The following is a 14,663-nucleotide window of genomic DNA, read 5'->3' on the forward strand; positions in this document are numbered from 1 at the left end:
TGCTGGCCAGTGACAGCTTAGATAAAATCAGCCCTTTCTGGAAACACTGGTAAAAAGTGCAGGGCTATTCTTCTATAATTAATATCAGACATATTATCTTATGGCTCTTCTCCTTTCTTCTTTTATTTCTCCTGCATTAATTAAAAAGGAAGATGGAAAAGGAATGGAAAGCAGAGAAGGAGAGTTCCTTCTCCACAAAGGCTTCCTTTTTGCAAGGCAGCTCGCAGCATATCTCGCTTTCACAATCCTGAAGTCTATTTAACCCGTAAGTGTTTTTTATCCTGACTTCCTGAAGGCCGTGTGTGCTTCCCTCCACATCTCCTGGTAGAATCAGGGTTCTGCTGCATTTAGCTGTATAGTTTAGTTTGGCATTAATGTATGGATCAAAACCACAAAGCAGCTTTCTGCTTCCAGTCCCAGCCACAGTCTCACTCTTTCCCCTTCAGGCGCTTTTCATTTGTACACACCCCACACAACTCACCACCATAACTAGAGAGGAAAAGGACAGGAGGTGACAGTTCAGGTTTCTTTTGATGCTCATCCTAAACATAGCATGAAAACATTCAGATCTCCCTTCCCACCCCCCACTAGCTGACTGGAGAAGATTCACCAGGCAGACAGAAAAAGACACCGACGCGGCAGTCGGTCAGCCTGGAGACCAACAGCACAGAGGGAAGAGCAACAAAAAGTAAAAGCCAAGGCATGGCTTCGCGATTCCAGAGAGGAAACTTGAAATAACACTTCAAGAAATATGATTGCTTTGGGGGCAAAACCAATATGTTGCCTGGAAAAAATACTCAGGGGTCTCTTGAATGACTGCAAAGGATAGAGTGGGTTCCGTGGGTCTGAAATTTCCTGAGGATCAGAGATGTGTCAATTCCTGGGTGCTTCAGTGGGTTACAGAAACAAGAAACAACTGTCCAGTTCTGATCCAGACCTAGATTCTGTCTGAAGGCTAAAGGTGCTGTGATCTTAGTGCTTAGGTGCTTAGTCTCATCTATATTAAATAGCTCACCCGAACTTTCTATCGCCAAAACTAAGATTGAGCTTTTGTTGAGGTCTTGCAGATATTACCAGTTTACTTTTTCAGTCTGGACTCAGATGTGCCAAAACAACTTACTTTATAATGTTTTTACCCTGATCTGGAGTGTAAAATGTTGAAAACCTTCTGAGGAAGCTCATTATCGGGACTGACCAGTGAACAAGCTCTGAAAGTTCAGCTCAGCTTTGTTTCATGGAAAACAAAAATCAAAGTTTAGGATTCCCTAGTCATCACAAATACCGCTTAACATCCTGAGAGGACAAATACCTTTCAAGAAAGAGACTGGGCAGATGTAGTCTAGCCCATAGACCTCCGACTCCCCCAAATCCTCCTGTGTTTTGTTGCCATTACGCATTCTCTGCCCTCCACAGTTACAGAGCTGGATGTCTCTGAAACAAACAGCCTCACAGAGGGGAAAACTCAAGAAAAAAAGACCATCTCCCCATGGCACTGAGCTCAGAGGCTCGGCACTAAACATCCGCTGGAAATCAGTCTGGAAAAACAATAAGCTCCTTTCGAAGGCGTTACTCCGTGAGGGAGTTAACCAGCAATCCAGAAACCAGACTGTCATTAGGCAGCACTAGGAACAGCTGCATGGAAAGGAATGCTCTTCAGAGGCTGCCCGACCTCCACTCAGACAGGAGCTTGCTTTAATAAGGACAGCTCTTGTATGACGTCTTAGAACAGCCCAAGGGGCTGAACAGAGAGAAATCTGTAATCATAAAAGCTAGGGACGGAGTGGGATTGAATTCTCCTTTCGTATGCATCCCAGTAAAAGTGAAGTAACTAATTTGTCTGAATCCAGCAAAGTTGCTTGGGTTTTGCACTAGCTTAATAGCATGGAAATCATTGTAGGCATTCCCCTAGCAGAACATTATATTTTTATGATTATTATTCAGCATGTACTGCAGCAGCAGTTACACGTTCCAACTGTGTTAGGACTCCATTGTGCTGGCTCTTGAGAGACACGAGGCACAATCCCCGTTCCACAGTTTTGCCATCTCAACAGCCAAGACAATAAGAGGACCAAGAAAGCAGTATTACCAGCTCCATTTTAGAGAAAGTAAAAAGGATGCACAGAAAAATTCAGGCAAAGGTTTAATTTCAGGCATTAAACGTGGTAGGTGAATTAAGTGTCTGCCGTCCTGAATTTCGGTGTGTGCTCTTGCTTCAGAGATCAGTGTGACCAGGCTTTTAATTTAGGTACGTCAGACATCTAAAGTTAGGTAGGATCAATCAGAAATTTGCTCCAAAATAAATGGAAGGCAGCCAATAATAAAGGCAGCAATTCAAGCCAGGTCTTCAGGCTTATGCCATGAGAACAAGGATGCAGTTCCTCTAATACTCTCTTTGAGCACCCCAAGTGATGGGATATCTAGCCCATTGAAGATGCTGTCTGGAGCTAAATCAACAAAAGAATCCCACTCCTCTGTCAACTTTTTCAAATTCCACATCTTTCTTTAATTCAAAAAACACACAACTCCTTCTTCATCTCTTTCTGTGAATTCTCAAGCCTTATCAATGAGACAATTCAAAAAAAAGTGTCTCACTTGAGTATTTATCTTGTGGGAATTTAAAAACATTTCCGGTTACAAAGTGTCTGAGTTGCCCAGCTAAAGTCAGCAGGTTTGTTCGGAGCAACGCTGGCTTCAAAAAGTGCCTTAAGATTTCCCATAAAAATGTATAATTCTGTATGCGAACCTTAGTTAGAAAACTATTTGTGCCTGCAATAACCTTGAAGTGTTCTGTGAACCAGAAGCTCTTTGCTGATGAAACAGGATGATATTTGTGAATTGTTTTGGATGGGATTTTTTTTTTTTTAAATTGTGAAGTCACAAGGGACAAAAACTGTTCAAATCCAACAATTCGGTTATTTGTTGTGAATCATTTCCTTGGCTCAGCTTCTCAAACAAAATAAAGGTGGGGCTTACAGAGGCACCCATCTGTGATCTAACTCTTGTCCCACAGTAATCTGTAAAACTCCCACTGATTTTAGCAGGGGTAGGGAGAGCCCAGTGCTGAACAGCTTTGAAGAAAACACCCTAAATAAATGCTGTCTCGCTGCTTTATTGCAGTGGCCAAATGAAGACATCTTCAGCTGCCTTTACATCACAATTTGATTTCCCAGTAGAGAAAATATGCTTTTTTCTTTCTTTCTCTGCCTCCCCACCATGCTTTATGACAACTTCCCCTGATTTTTCAGTCCTCAAATAATTATACTCCTGTAAAAACTGCCACTTGAAAAAATATTGAAGCATGTGGGATTTAGCTCCTGTTCTCTGGTCTCATCATAATGCAATTATCCTTAGCACACCTTTGTGAAGAAAGGAAATGCTTTCACCTCCATTCTGTAGATGAAGAGGGGACATACAGAAGCTATGGACATGCTCATGGTTGTACAGGAAGTCTCAGACTTCCCAGCCTCAGGAGCGTGTGCTAACCGTGATGATTCCTGTTTGGGTTGCTGCAGTAGGCTTTTATACAAGTTACTCAGAAGACTGCTCATGGCTTCTTTTTTAGGGCTTAATACAGCAAAAAAAAGAATATTGGACCCATCACATAGTCTTGTTTGGGACAGAAAGTGGCAATAATGAGGTGCACAAAACTTGGGTGTTTTTGAATACTAGGTCATTTGCATGATGTCTTCTTCAATGCACTTACATCTGGGGAATCACTCTTGTATTTTTTCCTATTGCCAACAGATGTGGGTCTCCAGAAATATAGAAAATCTCCAACTCTGGCCTGTTGTGGGTCCTATTGTGAAGCAATAATTACCAGAAGCCTTGGGGGAAAGTGTACAGCCTTCTAACTGCAAAGTTACAGAATAATTTGCCTGTGACCCATCAGTTAATGGTTGGTTTAATCTCCACAGCAAATGTATGTATTTTTATCATATTGTCACAGATGTTTTTATTATCTGTAAGACTATCTAATCTTCTTAAGAGTTCTGCTCAGTTCTTCACCTCCCTGATATCTTGTAGCTCCACTAACTCCATCTAAGCTATAATAAGCTTTCCGACCCGATTTTTATTCATCTCTTCCTTGTTTGCACTCTCTGTTTGCCTTTCTTTGTTCTTTTCCCCTTATCCTTGCTACTATTTGTCTGCAAGAAGAGCCCTAGAACTCCAATACTCGTATGTAACTCATCTTATCAGCATGTCACAGTAGGGCTGGGATGAGTCAGGCCAATACTTACTTTCCCTGAGGTAACTGAGGTGAGACAACAGAACTTCTGTGTTGTAGAGGGAGGTGGTTCGGAGGAAGTCATCCTTGTTCATTTTGCAGAGCTCCTTGCCATCCATATTCTGGAAGAGGGTGGTGTCAATCTCCATTAACCCATACTCCTTTATGGCCCATTCCAGCCACTGGCGCACGTGTTCCTGGGTCCATAGGGTGGGATCTGGCAGAAAAGCACAAAGGATGGTAACATTATATGTGACCCTCAAGCCTGTAGCGCTCAGTGTAGCCCAACCAAAGCAATAACCATTGTTTCTACAACCAAATGGATTTAATTTACTGATTCTAAAGCATTTTGCCAAGATGAGCAAGAATTGTGCTAGAAGAGGGCACAAGGCCCATAAACTGATCATACTGACTCCCTGGCAGAATAAGTTCACTTGACTGTTTCCCACCTGCCTTAAACTTCTACCTACTGCTTGGGAACAATCTTAATGGCGTTTGTCTGTGGCTGTTCTCTCTTTGATAAAAAGCTTCCAAATGCAAGCTCATCCCTTTGGAAGCGTATGCTTGTCACAGCTTCAGTTCTGCACTGCTATGTAATTACATCAGTGCTGTATAAGTCACACCATCCTTCGCAAGTGCATTACAAAGTCCCAACAGATGGCATTTTAAAGTCTGAGGATGGCGGCATTTATGGTCAGCAAAGGGACTCTGAAAAAAAAATATTGCTTAAACAGAACAGCTTGCCATGTATCTCTGAGTCACATTTGTTCACCCTGCTGACAAGAACACAATTCTACCTCCGCTAGCCCTGTAAAACCAACACAGCTATTGGATGGCAATGTGGATTTTATACTGTCTCATGCATCATTATCAACTGTCAGCAAAGCTCCAGCTGTGGAATCTTTATTACTGGCGATGACGTAAGAGAGAGATTGAACCCGGCTGGAATTTCAGACCCCATGGTGATGGTTTGCTGCATCAGTAGTTAAAAAAAGAAATCATCCTTTGAGTTTTGAAAAGAGCAGTAGATCAGAAAGTCATGGCAAGAATTTGTGCCATGATACCGTTTTTACAGAGTCATTTTCAGAGCATATCTACATTTTCAGATATTTCCTGTGCTACTTCTCCCCATGTGTGCCATTTAAAAATTTCAGCCCCAAATTCATGTTGCATTGTGGCTGGGCAGGATTGTGAAGTCAAGCCTAAATTTTGGAGAAGTTTGATCTGGCTGTTGGAGCCGGTACCTTCCTCTACAACAAAGCTCAAATGCCTCCAGTCACAAGTTAGGAGAGAAAATGGATCAAAAACAAGTAGCTGTCACACAGCTGGTAACTTGTGCTTTGGAGAGGGCAAGAAATGCCTCTGCCACACTTATAGTGTGTAAAATAATGCCTCGGTCCAGGACTGTAAGCTATGTGTGCTTGGGCTGCAGCGATCCTGTGACACAAGGGGTCAGGTAGTGGCTGTACCTGGTGCAATCCTGGGCAGCTAAGTTCTAGACTAACTGCATAAAATGGAGAAGTAAGCACAAGGAATATTGAAACTATAACTCTGACATTTCCTCACTGAATTTCTAGTTAACCCAAATGATTTAAAGCTGAATTCTAGACATTGAACCTACAACCCAGCACATTTGCAAGTCTGCTTTGGGAAAGAAAGATAGACCTCCTTTAACTTTCAGCAACAACCAAATTAAATCCTCCTTTCTAAGCCCTGGAAAAGAACTGTAAATTTTACAGTGCATGTATTCAAGGCAGAATTCTTTTTTTTTTTTTTTTAATTATAAGACTCATTTGTCTCGAGTTTCGTAAAAACCCAACATTTAGAGGGCATCATGAATTTGTGGTCTCTTTTTAAACAAACACTTTTGACTTTCAGATTCAAGCCCATTTATCACTGCAAAAGACACTGAATGGTCTCTGAAAAACTGCCTTCTTGAAACATTGCTCAGAGTTCATTATTATTACTATTGCAAGCCTAATGTGACATTATTCTTGCCTATCTTCACCCTAATGCACTATAAATCTTTACTCTGGATTGCATTAAAATTTCCAAATGCCTTTCTTGGATGATTTGGGCTTCACATTCTGCAGCCAGAGATCTGGGATGATGTTCATTACTGTCTTCCAAAGTCTGGTAAATCACTGCTATTTCACAAGTATCTCAAGGTTTTGATTTGTAGATGGTCACAAGGGGAAAAATAAGTCCTTTTTTTCACTTTCCTTCAATGAGGAGATTTTTTTTTCTCCTCCACTGAGGGCACTAAGAGTCATTTCCCCTGTTTCAATAACGCTAAACTTTGGGCCACCCTGGGTCTTTTTAAATATGCAGAAATAGCATGGCAAAGAGCAGGATAAATGTTCCATCTTGAATATCTTTAGCATCCCTTATAATGACTAGCAGGTATCAGCTAAAAGCCTTCTAGGCAACATATCTGATCCTGCCACCGGTTAGGTTAGCCAGTCTCTCTAAGCAGATCCTAACAAGGGCTTAAATGGTACTTTGAGATTTGCTGTCAATCTTTTATTGGCTTCCCTTCACTACATTCAGTTCAAGCTTTTCCTTTTCATCCTAAATGGCAAACAAATGCTTGGGAATTGTCATCTGTTCGTGGTCAAGCCACGATCAGAAAACAGAGCTAAATTCCACGAGTACATTTCTTTCTGCCAACAGTTCAACTGCTTGAATCAGCCACAACCCTTGACACATTGTGTGAAAAGCCGGACCCCCCCCCATGAAATCAGTGGAAGTTTTGGTATGTAAATCAGGCCAGGGCTTGACTTACAATATTTCCCTTGCTGGAAAGCTCCCAGGCTAACTTGTTTGCATGTACGGTGTTTATAAACTTTACAGGGGAAGGACTCCCTCTCATTTCAGGTTCAGACTTCACAGGTTGCCTGCCACAGCAGCTCTCATCCTTGACTATCCAAATGCATTTAATGCATCTTGCCAATTTCAGACAGCAGATGTGGATATCAAATACAAACAGAGAACTGGACAGGAATGTTCTCCTGTAATATTTTTTGGAAGATTAATGCAGTTTCTGCAAATACAATTTTCTAGTTTTCTACTTCCAACCAAAAAATGAAAACATAATAGTTCATTTTGAATCAACATGACATGAAAAGTACATCTGGATCCTGCAGAGAACCATGGGAGTTATAATTTGGGTGCACTTCATGCCTGTTCTTGCCTATGAACTCACTGTTTGGTCATACCGTGTATGTCCCAGGAAGCACTGCAGGTTCTACTCTGATACATTGCAAAAAAAGAAAGAATGGAAAAAAAAGCAGTAATAATTCACTTCTTATTCTGCTTTGAGGTAGATCATATACTGGGACATAGGAAATTCTCACTAGCCAGAAACTCTGACTTTTTCCTTACTTTTTACATGGTTTGTAAGCAAGAGAACTCCTCAGAGGGTAGATAAATAAGCCTTATCTGTTCAGCTGGATAGTTGAGACAGTCCAAAGAAATATGACACAAAGAGTTTGATGGTGGTGGTACCTGCTGGGACAATCACTCTCCTCTCATTGGTGGTCATGTTGGGGGGAGGCCCATTCTTCTCATCCATGTAGGTGCTGTAACTCATTGGGTTGGACTCTGTCCCTGCTCCGACGAGCTTGCTGCATTTGTTCACACTACAGTCTACAGGGGACTCCCTGAAATGTGAAAGGAAACAGATGACTAGTTGTTATTATGCACCTTTCATCCCTACTGTAGCAGAAGGAAATTTGGGTTACAGATATGGCAAGTATCCTGGAAGGGAAACGTTAAGGGGACTTTCTGTAGATGTGGGACAGGCCATTCCTGGCCTGGCACATGAGTGTCATAAGGTGTTCTATGAATCAAATGTCTCATAGAAGTGATCTCTGATAGTGAAATCAGCTTGAGGAAAGAGTTGGAAGTGCAAGGAGGAGCGACTTTCAGTCAAAGGCAATAGCAGCTGTAGGATTGCATGCAAAACCTCTGAAATATCAAAATTCATGAACCAGATAAAAAACGAGTATATGTAAGTCCTTACCACCCAGGTCCTAGGTCTATCCATCACTTGCCCCCTCCCTGCACCCTGTAGCACTCAGCTACATCTTAGCAGTCCTGCAGACACAGCTTTATGCTCCTAGAAACCCTTCTTGGACTGTTCCACTCTTGTACTGTGTTAAAAACCACTCAGCATGCTGTCTTTCTGTGGCAGGTGAGTCTAGGAATTGACAAAAAGGCAGTACTTTCCACCTCCCGACCTAAGGCATTTCTGCAGCGTGAATCAGAAACACGGTGACACGATGTCAGTAAGACAGGACACAAAGCACCCATGCCAAAGTGACCAGTTGCAGGAGAACACGACATTAGCACAGTATCTAAAGGGTCTTGTTTAGACACAGCTGAATGTAACTGATCTTGCCTGTTCTTACGAGCTAAACAGTCCCAGGCTTGTCTATTACTTGGATAGGAAATCTAGAAATCTTAGGTGCCTTAGGCATGAGTCAAGGACTGCAGACCACAGAAACCGTGTGCGAAAAAGGCTCTGGCCCCAGTTTTACTTCTGAGGTGATGGAGTGATGAGGAGGGAACATTTAGCAACTCAGGTGGCACTGTGCGAAGACCTGGACTACATGCAGACCCTTGGCAAGCAGGAGGCTTTCTCTGTCCTGCTCTGGGAGAATTATGAGCCTACAAACCACAGATAGGGAGTGCAGATTTTGTTTTTCTCCAGCTGCAGTAGTAACTCCTGCTTTTAGCTCTAGAGGTCACTTAAAATACCAGTCTACAGCCTGCCACATGCACAGAGAGCATCCCAACCCTGAGGAATGTACTAGGGAAGGGCAGGATTATTGCTCTCATCTTTACAAGGGAGTATTAGTGTGCAACCCCTATGCAAAGCAAGCACAGAGCCCATATCCAGCGCAGTTCAGCCCACTGCTTTAATCGCACAGCCATCCTTCTTCGCCGCCAGAAGAAAAGTGGCTTGGGAGGAAACCATTTGCTGAAGGGTAAGAACTGTGACAGTGCACCAAATCCCACCCTCTGAGTTCAGCTGGCAAGACTTCCAAGTTTGGACACTAAACAAATTTGTTTCTTAATCTGAATGGCAGGGAGGGGGCGGGGGGAGAAATTACTGAAATTCAGTTATCATGGCTGGGAGATAAATGCTCCACCGAGATATTCTAAGGCAGATGGTAATTTTTTCCTCATGTCTTGCTGAGGGAATGTTGCTTGAAAATGGAAATAAGATGTATAACTTACACATGTTCGAATTTAAGGTTTTACTATTTCGCCTACTGTTTTTCCAGGCAGGGAACCAAAATCCGCCTTCAGAGAGGCAAACTGCTGAAGGTTTAATGTCCCCGTGGCAGTCAGAGGAGAGTCTGAGCAACTGCAGGGACACCAGGGTTTTCACAGGGAATGTGATCATTTCTAACTCTCTGTTGAAATTCTCTGTGTCAGGTGTTAAATGCTGCCTGTACTGGCAGAGAAAAGCCCCGGAGCAGCACAAAGGATCTTATTCTTTCCTGAGGTACAGGCTGTCCTGACAAGACTCAGTAAAGCAGCGCGAGCATCCATGTTTCGAGGTGTCAGGCTCCGTTTGGCTCAGCGCGGACCAGGGCCGGGAGGTGACCAGGAAAACAACCCCCTCAGCTGAGATGTGCGATATTTATGCTAGAATCATTGCTTATATAATATTCATACAGAACAACAGGATATATCCAGGCTCTCAAATAAGCCCATCTTCCAAAAAACGTATCTGTGTAGGAGCGTACACACTTTCCAACGGCGTGAAGTGGCACACATGGACAGAACGCAGAGCTGTTGGCTGCCTTTATTCTCTGCTAAGACTCATGCGCATCCACGTGACCGACACAGCGAAGCAACAAAAATAACACCGACACTGCAAGATATCTCCTCAGCAGTTTTGTGATCATTTTTCACTTTGCAGATGCAGTCATCTCTCTTGGCTTGGCAGCTAGGGCCCTGCTGATCCTCTGACTTGCTCTGTACGTCTCAGAAGCCAAAACCAGATCAACAAATATCCAAGGCTGTGATCTCAAAAGAAGCTATAGGGACTGAGGTGGCCTCGCCAAGCGCTGATTTACCCCCAGCATCCCCCAGGGGAAGAGAGGCCGCTCCGCTGACCCTGTGGGATATGTTACATGTGCTCCACACACCTGACAGAGCTGGTCCATGTGGACATATGGATGCCTCCCTTCCTTCTGAGGAAGTTTTCAGGACGGCTGGATCCAGAGCTAACCCCAGTGGAAATCTGATAACAGAGGACAGACATAACTGGGAACAGCATTACCGAAACATAACTGGGCAGGAGACTGAACTGCCCTTCTCAGGAAAAATACTGTGAAATCTTTAACGACAGCAAGCAGGAAGATCCTTACTTTTGTGTCCTTGGAAACCCAGCATTCCCTACCAAGTCCAAATTGGGCCTTTTATTGGGAAATGAGACAGCACGGAATCATCTCTGCAGCTCATGGAGGTCCATCACTGTACTGCCCCAGCCTGTTCTAAGATGAGGGATTTAAGAGTGTCCCAGCAGAAGGTAGTTGTAGCTGTGGGCCATACAAAGAAGAATTCAGTATGGGAACAACTACAGTATCAAATGAGAACAGGGAGCTGTGAGCCATGAATGGCGTATTCATTGGATGTAGCTCCTTTCTTACTTCATGCATTACCCACAAGCAGACTTTGAGCTATATAAAAATTTCCTCATTATTTGAAATGGTCTGTGCGAAGGGATTTCAGATGCCAGGTTAATCCTTGACTATTCACAGAGACCCCTGCTTCAGACTTTCAAGTGGCTATACATGCTGGAGTTGCTCAGGTTTGGGGAAGAAAACGCTGTAGATCTGCTAAGGTAAAGGGATATAGGCTTCTTTCACAAAATCTCTTAAGTGTATTCACTGTGGAAGTGACAGAGGCCAAGGAATATGAAGCAGTACTCATTCCCACTGTCCGTCCAAAGACTCTTCGTTCCAGCAGCTCCAGTAGCAGTCTCTGGGGATGCCAAGAGCTTGGTGTTTTCTGAAAGTTTATGCTAGACTGGCCAAAATGGACAAGCAGCTAGCCTGGCATTGACTAATAAATCCTCTGTACAGCTTCAGTTTGTGTTCCAGATACCTGGAAATAAAGCAATTACTGTCCCGGGGCCTCTGTCTAGGAATCACCTTTGGCATTCATTCGAAAAAGCAAAATAAGGGATTTCAGTGATTTCTGAACCTGACTCAGCTGTGACCACTGGGATATTTCCTCCTCCTTTCTGTCCTTCTCTTCCTCCACTCCTCCTCTCTTCCCATCTTTTTTTTTTTTTTCTCTTTAAACATGCCACTTTTTGTCTAAGTCCCCATTTGGTCATCTCAACTTTAACATTTACACTTGAAATAATTTATTTTTGTTGTTGTTATTGTTATTCAGTGAAGGAAGTAAAAACAGACACACTGTGATTCTGCTTCTGACTCCTCTTATGGGCAAGGAACGGAGCTATCAGGGCAGAATCAAAGCTCCTTGAACCTTAGCTTTAACCCTGCCTCACATTTACTCACCCAGTGTAAGGAATGTCTGAGAAGGAGGTTCACACTAGAAAAGTAGCCTACACTATAGGTCTGCAGGAAGAAGAGGCAGCTGTAAAGAGGATGGAAGAAGATATATGGTTTACAAAACTCAGGCTGCGTGAGCAGAACACTGAGGCTCACTGGGGTCTAAAATGACTGTGCTTGCCACTGACAGGTAAAACAGCCTGCTGCTCTGCCTGAGGACTAGAACAGCACAGTGAATCCCACTAGAGGGCTCACACGCTATTTAAAGGGCATATTTATTCTTACAGACATCATAGATGGTCCCTTTGTTTTGCTTTGAGAAAATCATAATGGCATAAATATTTTCTGAGGTCCCTGAACCTTAACAGTATTTACATATTCTGAAGCAAGAAATGCTTCCAAGCTATTTTCAAAGCACCATCTACAGCATATTAGCTAGACAAAATTCATACCTTCTCTTGGAATTTCACAGGGGTGTTCATCTGCATCCGTGCAGGCAACCAGAGCATTAGAATATTATTTTGCATTTGAAGATCATACAAATTTTGTAATGTCCTTTTAAAAATCACTCTCTGACCAAATGCAGGTCTGCAGTGGCTTAGTAAATACAGTCAAAATTTGGAACGTCTGCTGTTTGGCTCTCTCTTTGCATTTGGGATTGGTGTAAAATGTATTATTAAAATTGACTGTAAGATGGGTTAAACTTTACACGGCATTTTCCTAAATAATCCTCCTTAATTCATTGGAATTTAAAATGTATTTTTTTTTAATTTTTTAAAGAAGCATATATAAATGTTTGTATTTATATTACAAAAGCAACTAAAGGCCCCAACAGCAACCCAGGCCTAGTGTGTTGGGAACTGTACAAGCACATTGTAGAATACAGATCTTTCCCCTGAGGGGCTATAAACTAAATAAACAGAAGATACAAACCCAGCAGAGCACAGAGATTTCAAGCCACACTTCCAGTCCCTCAAATGACGCAAAGAGAGATGAGGGGTATACACCATACCCTTCAGTAAACCCATGGAAACCTGGACCTCTTTTTGGTTTGTGCAACAGGTCAGTGCTACACGTACAATACACGCGTTTCCCAGTGCCTAAGGGGGAGTAAGAAGCATGAGGGTTTTAAGTTTTCTGCCACACGTTTGGACACTCACCACTGCAAAACATAAATGTGGTGCTGGGTTTTTGTCTGAGCAAGCAGCTGCGCAGGAAGGCAAGAACAGATTTTGAGGCCGTATACTGCAACCAGGTATGACAGTACTCAAAACTTTCCCCAGATTTGTACCTCTGAATCTTGCAATAATACAGAAGTCCCAGCATCTCACCTGAAGCAGATTCCTGCCACTGCCTGAATATCCCATATGTACAATAAGCATGCAGCTATCTGGGAAATTCTTTCCCGTCTGGGAGCAAACCAGGAACCTCTGGTGTGGGGTCGAAAGCCGGTCGGGGTTGCCATGTGGTTTTGCACTTGGAGGAACGGCTCTGCACAACAGGCTTGGAGACGTTCGTCAACGACCCCTTCTCCCACCCTGCTGGGGACCAAACCAGCTCATCCCACGGTGCCTCACAGCTCTCAGACCTGCTTCTGGTCACTAACAAAAAAAAGAAAAGCTGGGCACTGTCCCTTACCGTCATCCAGCTCCCTTCACTGTCAGGTTTCCTATAGCTTTATCACTCCCTACAGTACATAAACCATTCTCTCGACAAGCAGAAAATGCTAGTGCTTCGAGTACAGGTGAAACAGAATAAAGGCTGCTCTCTCTAATGAGGCAGCTGGAAGCTGGTAAGAGAGTGTGCTTGAAAAACAAGAGAGAGAAAGACAAGGAGAGAGAGAGGGAGGGGGAATAGGTTTTGTTATTCAGCCTGCAGTTCAAGTTAATCTGTATTGAGGTTGGTGTTTGCTGCTCAGACGGTGTGTCAGTTTTGCCAGGCAGCTGATGGGCAGAGAAACAAGCAACTGGCGTGGTCCTACCTGAAACAATGAACTGTGATGGACACGAGGGGAAAGGGCACATTTTTAGCCATGAGTAGGGGAAGTGGATGGATACATCAGATGAATGTTCACATTTCTTGGATGGATTGGAGCTCTTGTGCTAACAAGTTATCAAAAGGCAAGGCTGGAAGCTATTTCGGTGCTTAGTTCTGACATCCAAAGCAGTCTTTTCTTTTTTTTTTTTTTCTAACAGGTTGGGAAGTTGTTGCCCCCTTTTTAGAGAGACTGAGGACACTTAGTTTCTGCCTAAGAATCCTGTAGGCTCAAGCAAACCCATAAAAAAGAATTTCCTTTTTGCCCAGAATAAACACACTTCTGGAGGGCCTTTTCTTGGGATATCAGAGCACTTACAGTTGCTAATGAATCAGTCTGTCAAAGCACTATTATTTTGCTTTTTTTTCAGAACAGATGACAAAATTGTAGCACAAAGACCGCAACGGAAGGACAATCCAAGACATTTGACTCCTAAGTACATGTAATACACACACAATAAAAATGCTGCACAGACTTCTGGCCATACAAGCACAGCCACATGCAGAATCCATACAGACCATGCACTTAAAAGATCTGAAAAGCACCAGTCTGCGCTGCCTACGGTAGCTCAGCAGGTGGGACAGGACTACTTGTTTGCTAGGACCTCCAACATTTGCTAGTGAGAGAGACGAGTAGAGTACTGGGAGGAAACACCCTCTGAGTGTTGGTCTGACACCATTGGTGTGAGCAACCGATGTGATGCTATAAAGGGCTTCCTCACATGATCAGGGGAGTGTGCTGCCTGTGCCATATATGAGACTGATTCTGCCACCTCGGTTCTCATGACTAGTTCAACTCTCTGTAGGATGGAGAGGTCAGACCTGCGCAGCACCATGCACAAGCCATGGTTCAAATCCCACTC

At 43.3% G+C, this 14,663-nt stretch overlaps 1 protein-coding gene across 8 annotated transcripts in view; it reads right to left on the bottom strand.

Annotated features, from left to right (window-relative positions):
* Positions 1–14,663, bottom strand: part of FLI1 (Fli-1 proto-oncogene, ETS transcription factor) — an 88,908-nt gene that overhangs the window by 21,979 nt on the left and 52,266 nt on the right. For all 8 annotated transcript variants that reach the window (XM_080567512.1, XM_080567511.1, XM_080567515.1 and 5 more), the window contains 2 exons: positions 7,733–7,887; positions 4,239–4,442 (listed from right to left, as the gene is read on the bottom strand). In XM_080567512.1, the coding sequence (XP_080423638.1) occupies positions 4,239–4,442; positions 7,733–7,887 (359 nt within the window). The remainder of the gene's footprint in view (positions 1–4,238; positions 4,443–7,732; positions 7,888–14,663) is intronic.

The sequence above is a fragment of the Anser brachyrhynchus genome (assembly GCF_964034855.1).
Source record: "Anser brachyrhynchus genome assembly, chromosome: 25".
NCBI classification, from domain to species: domain Eukaryota; kingdom Metazoa; phylum Chordata; class Aves; order Anseriformes; family Anatidae; genus Anser; species Anser brachyrhynchus.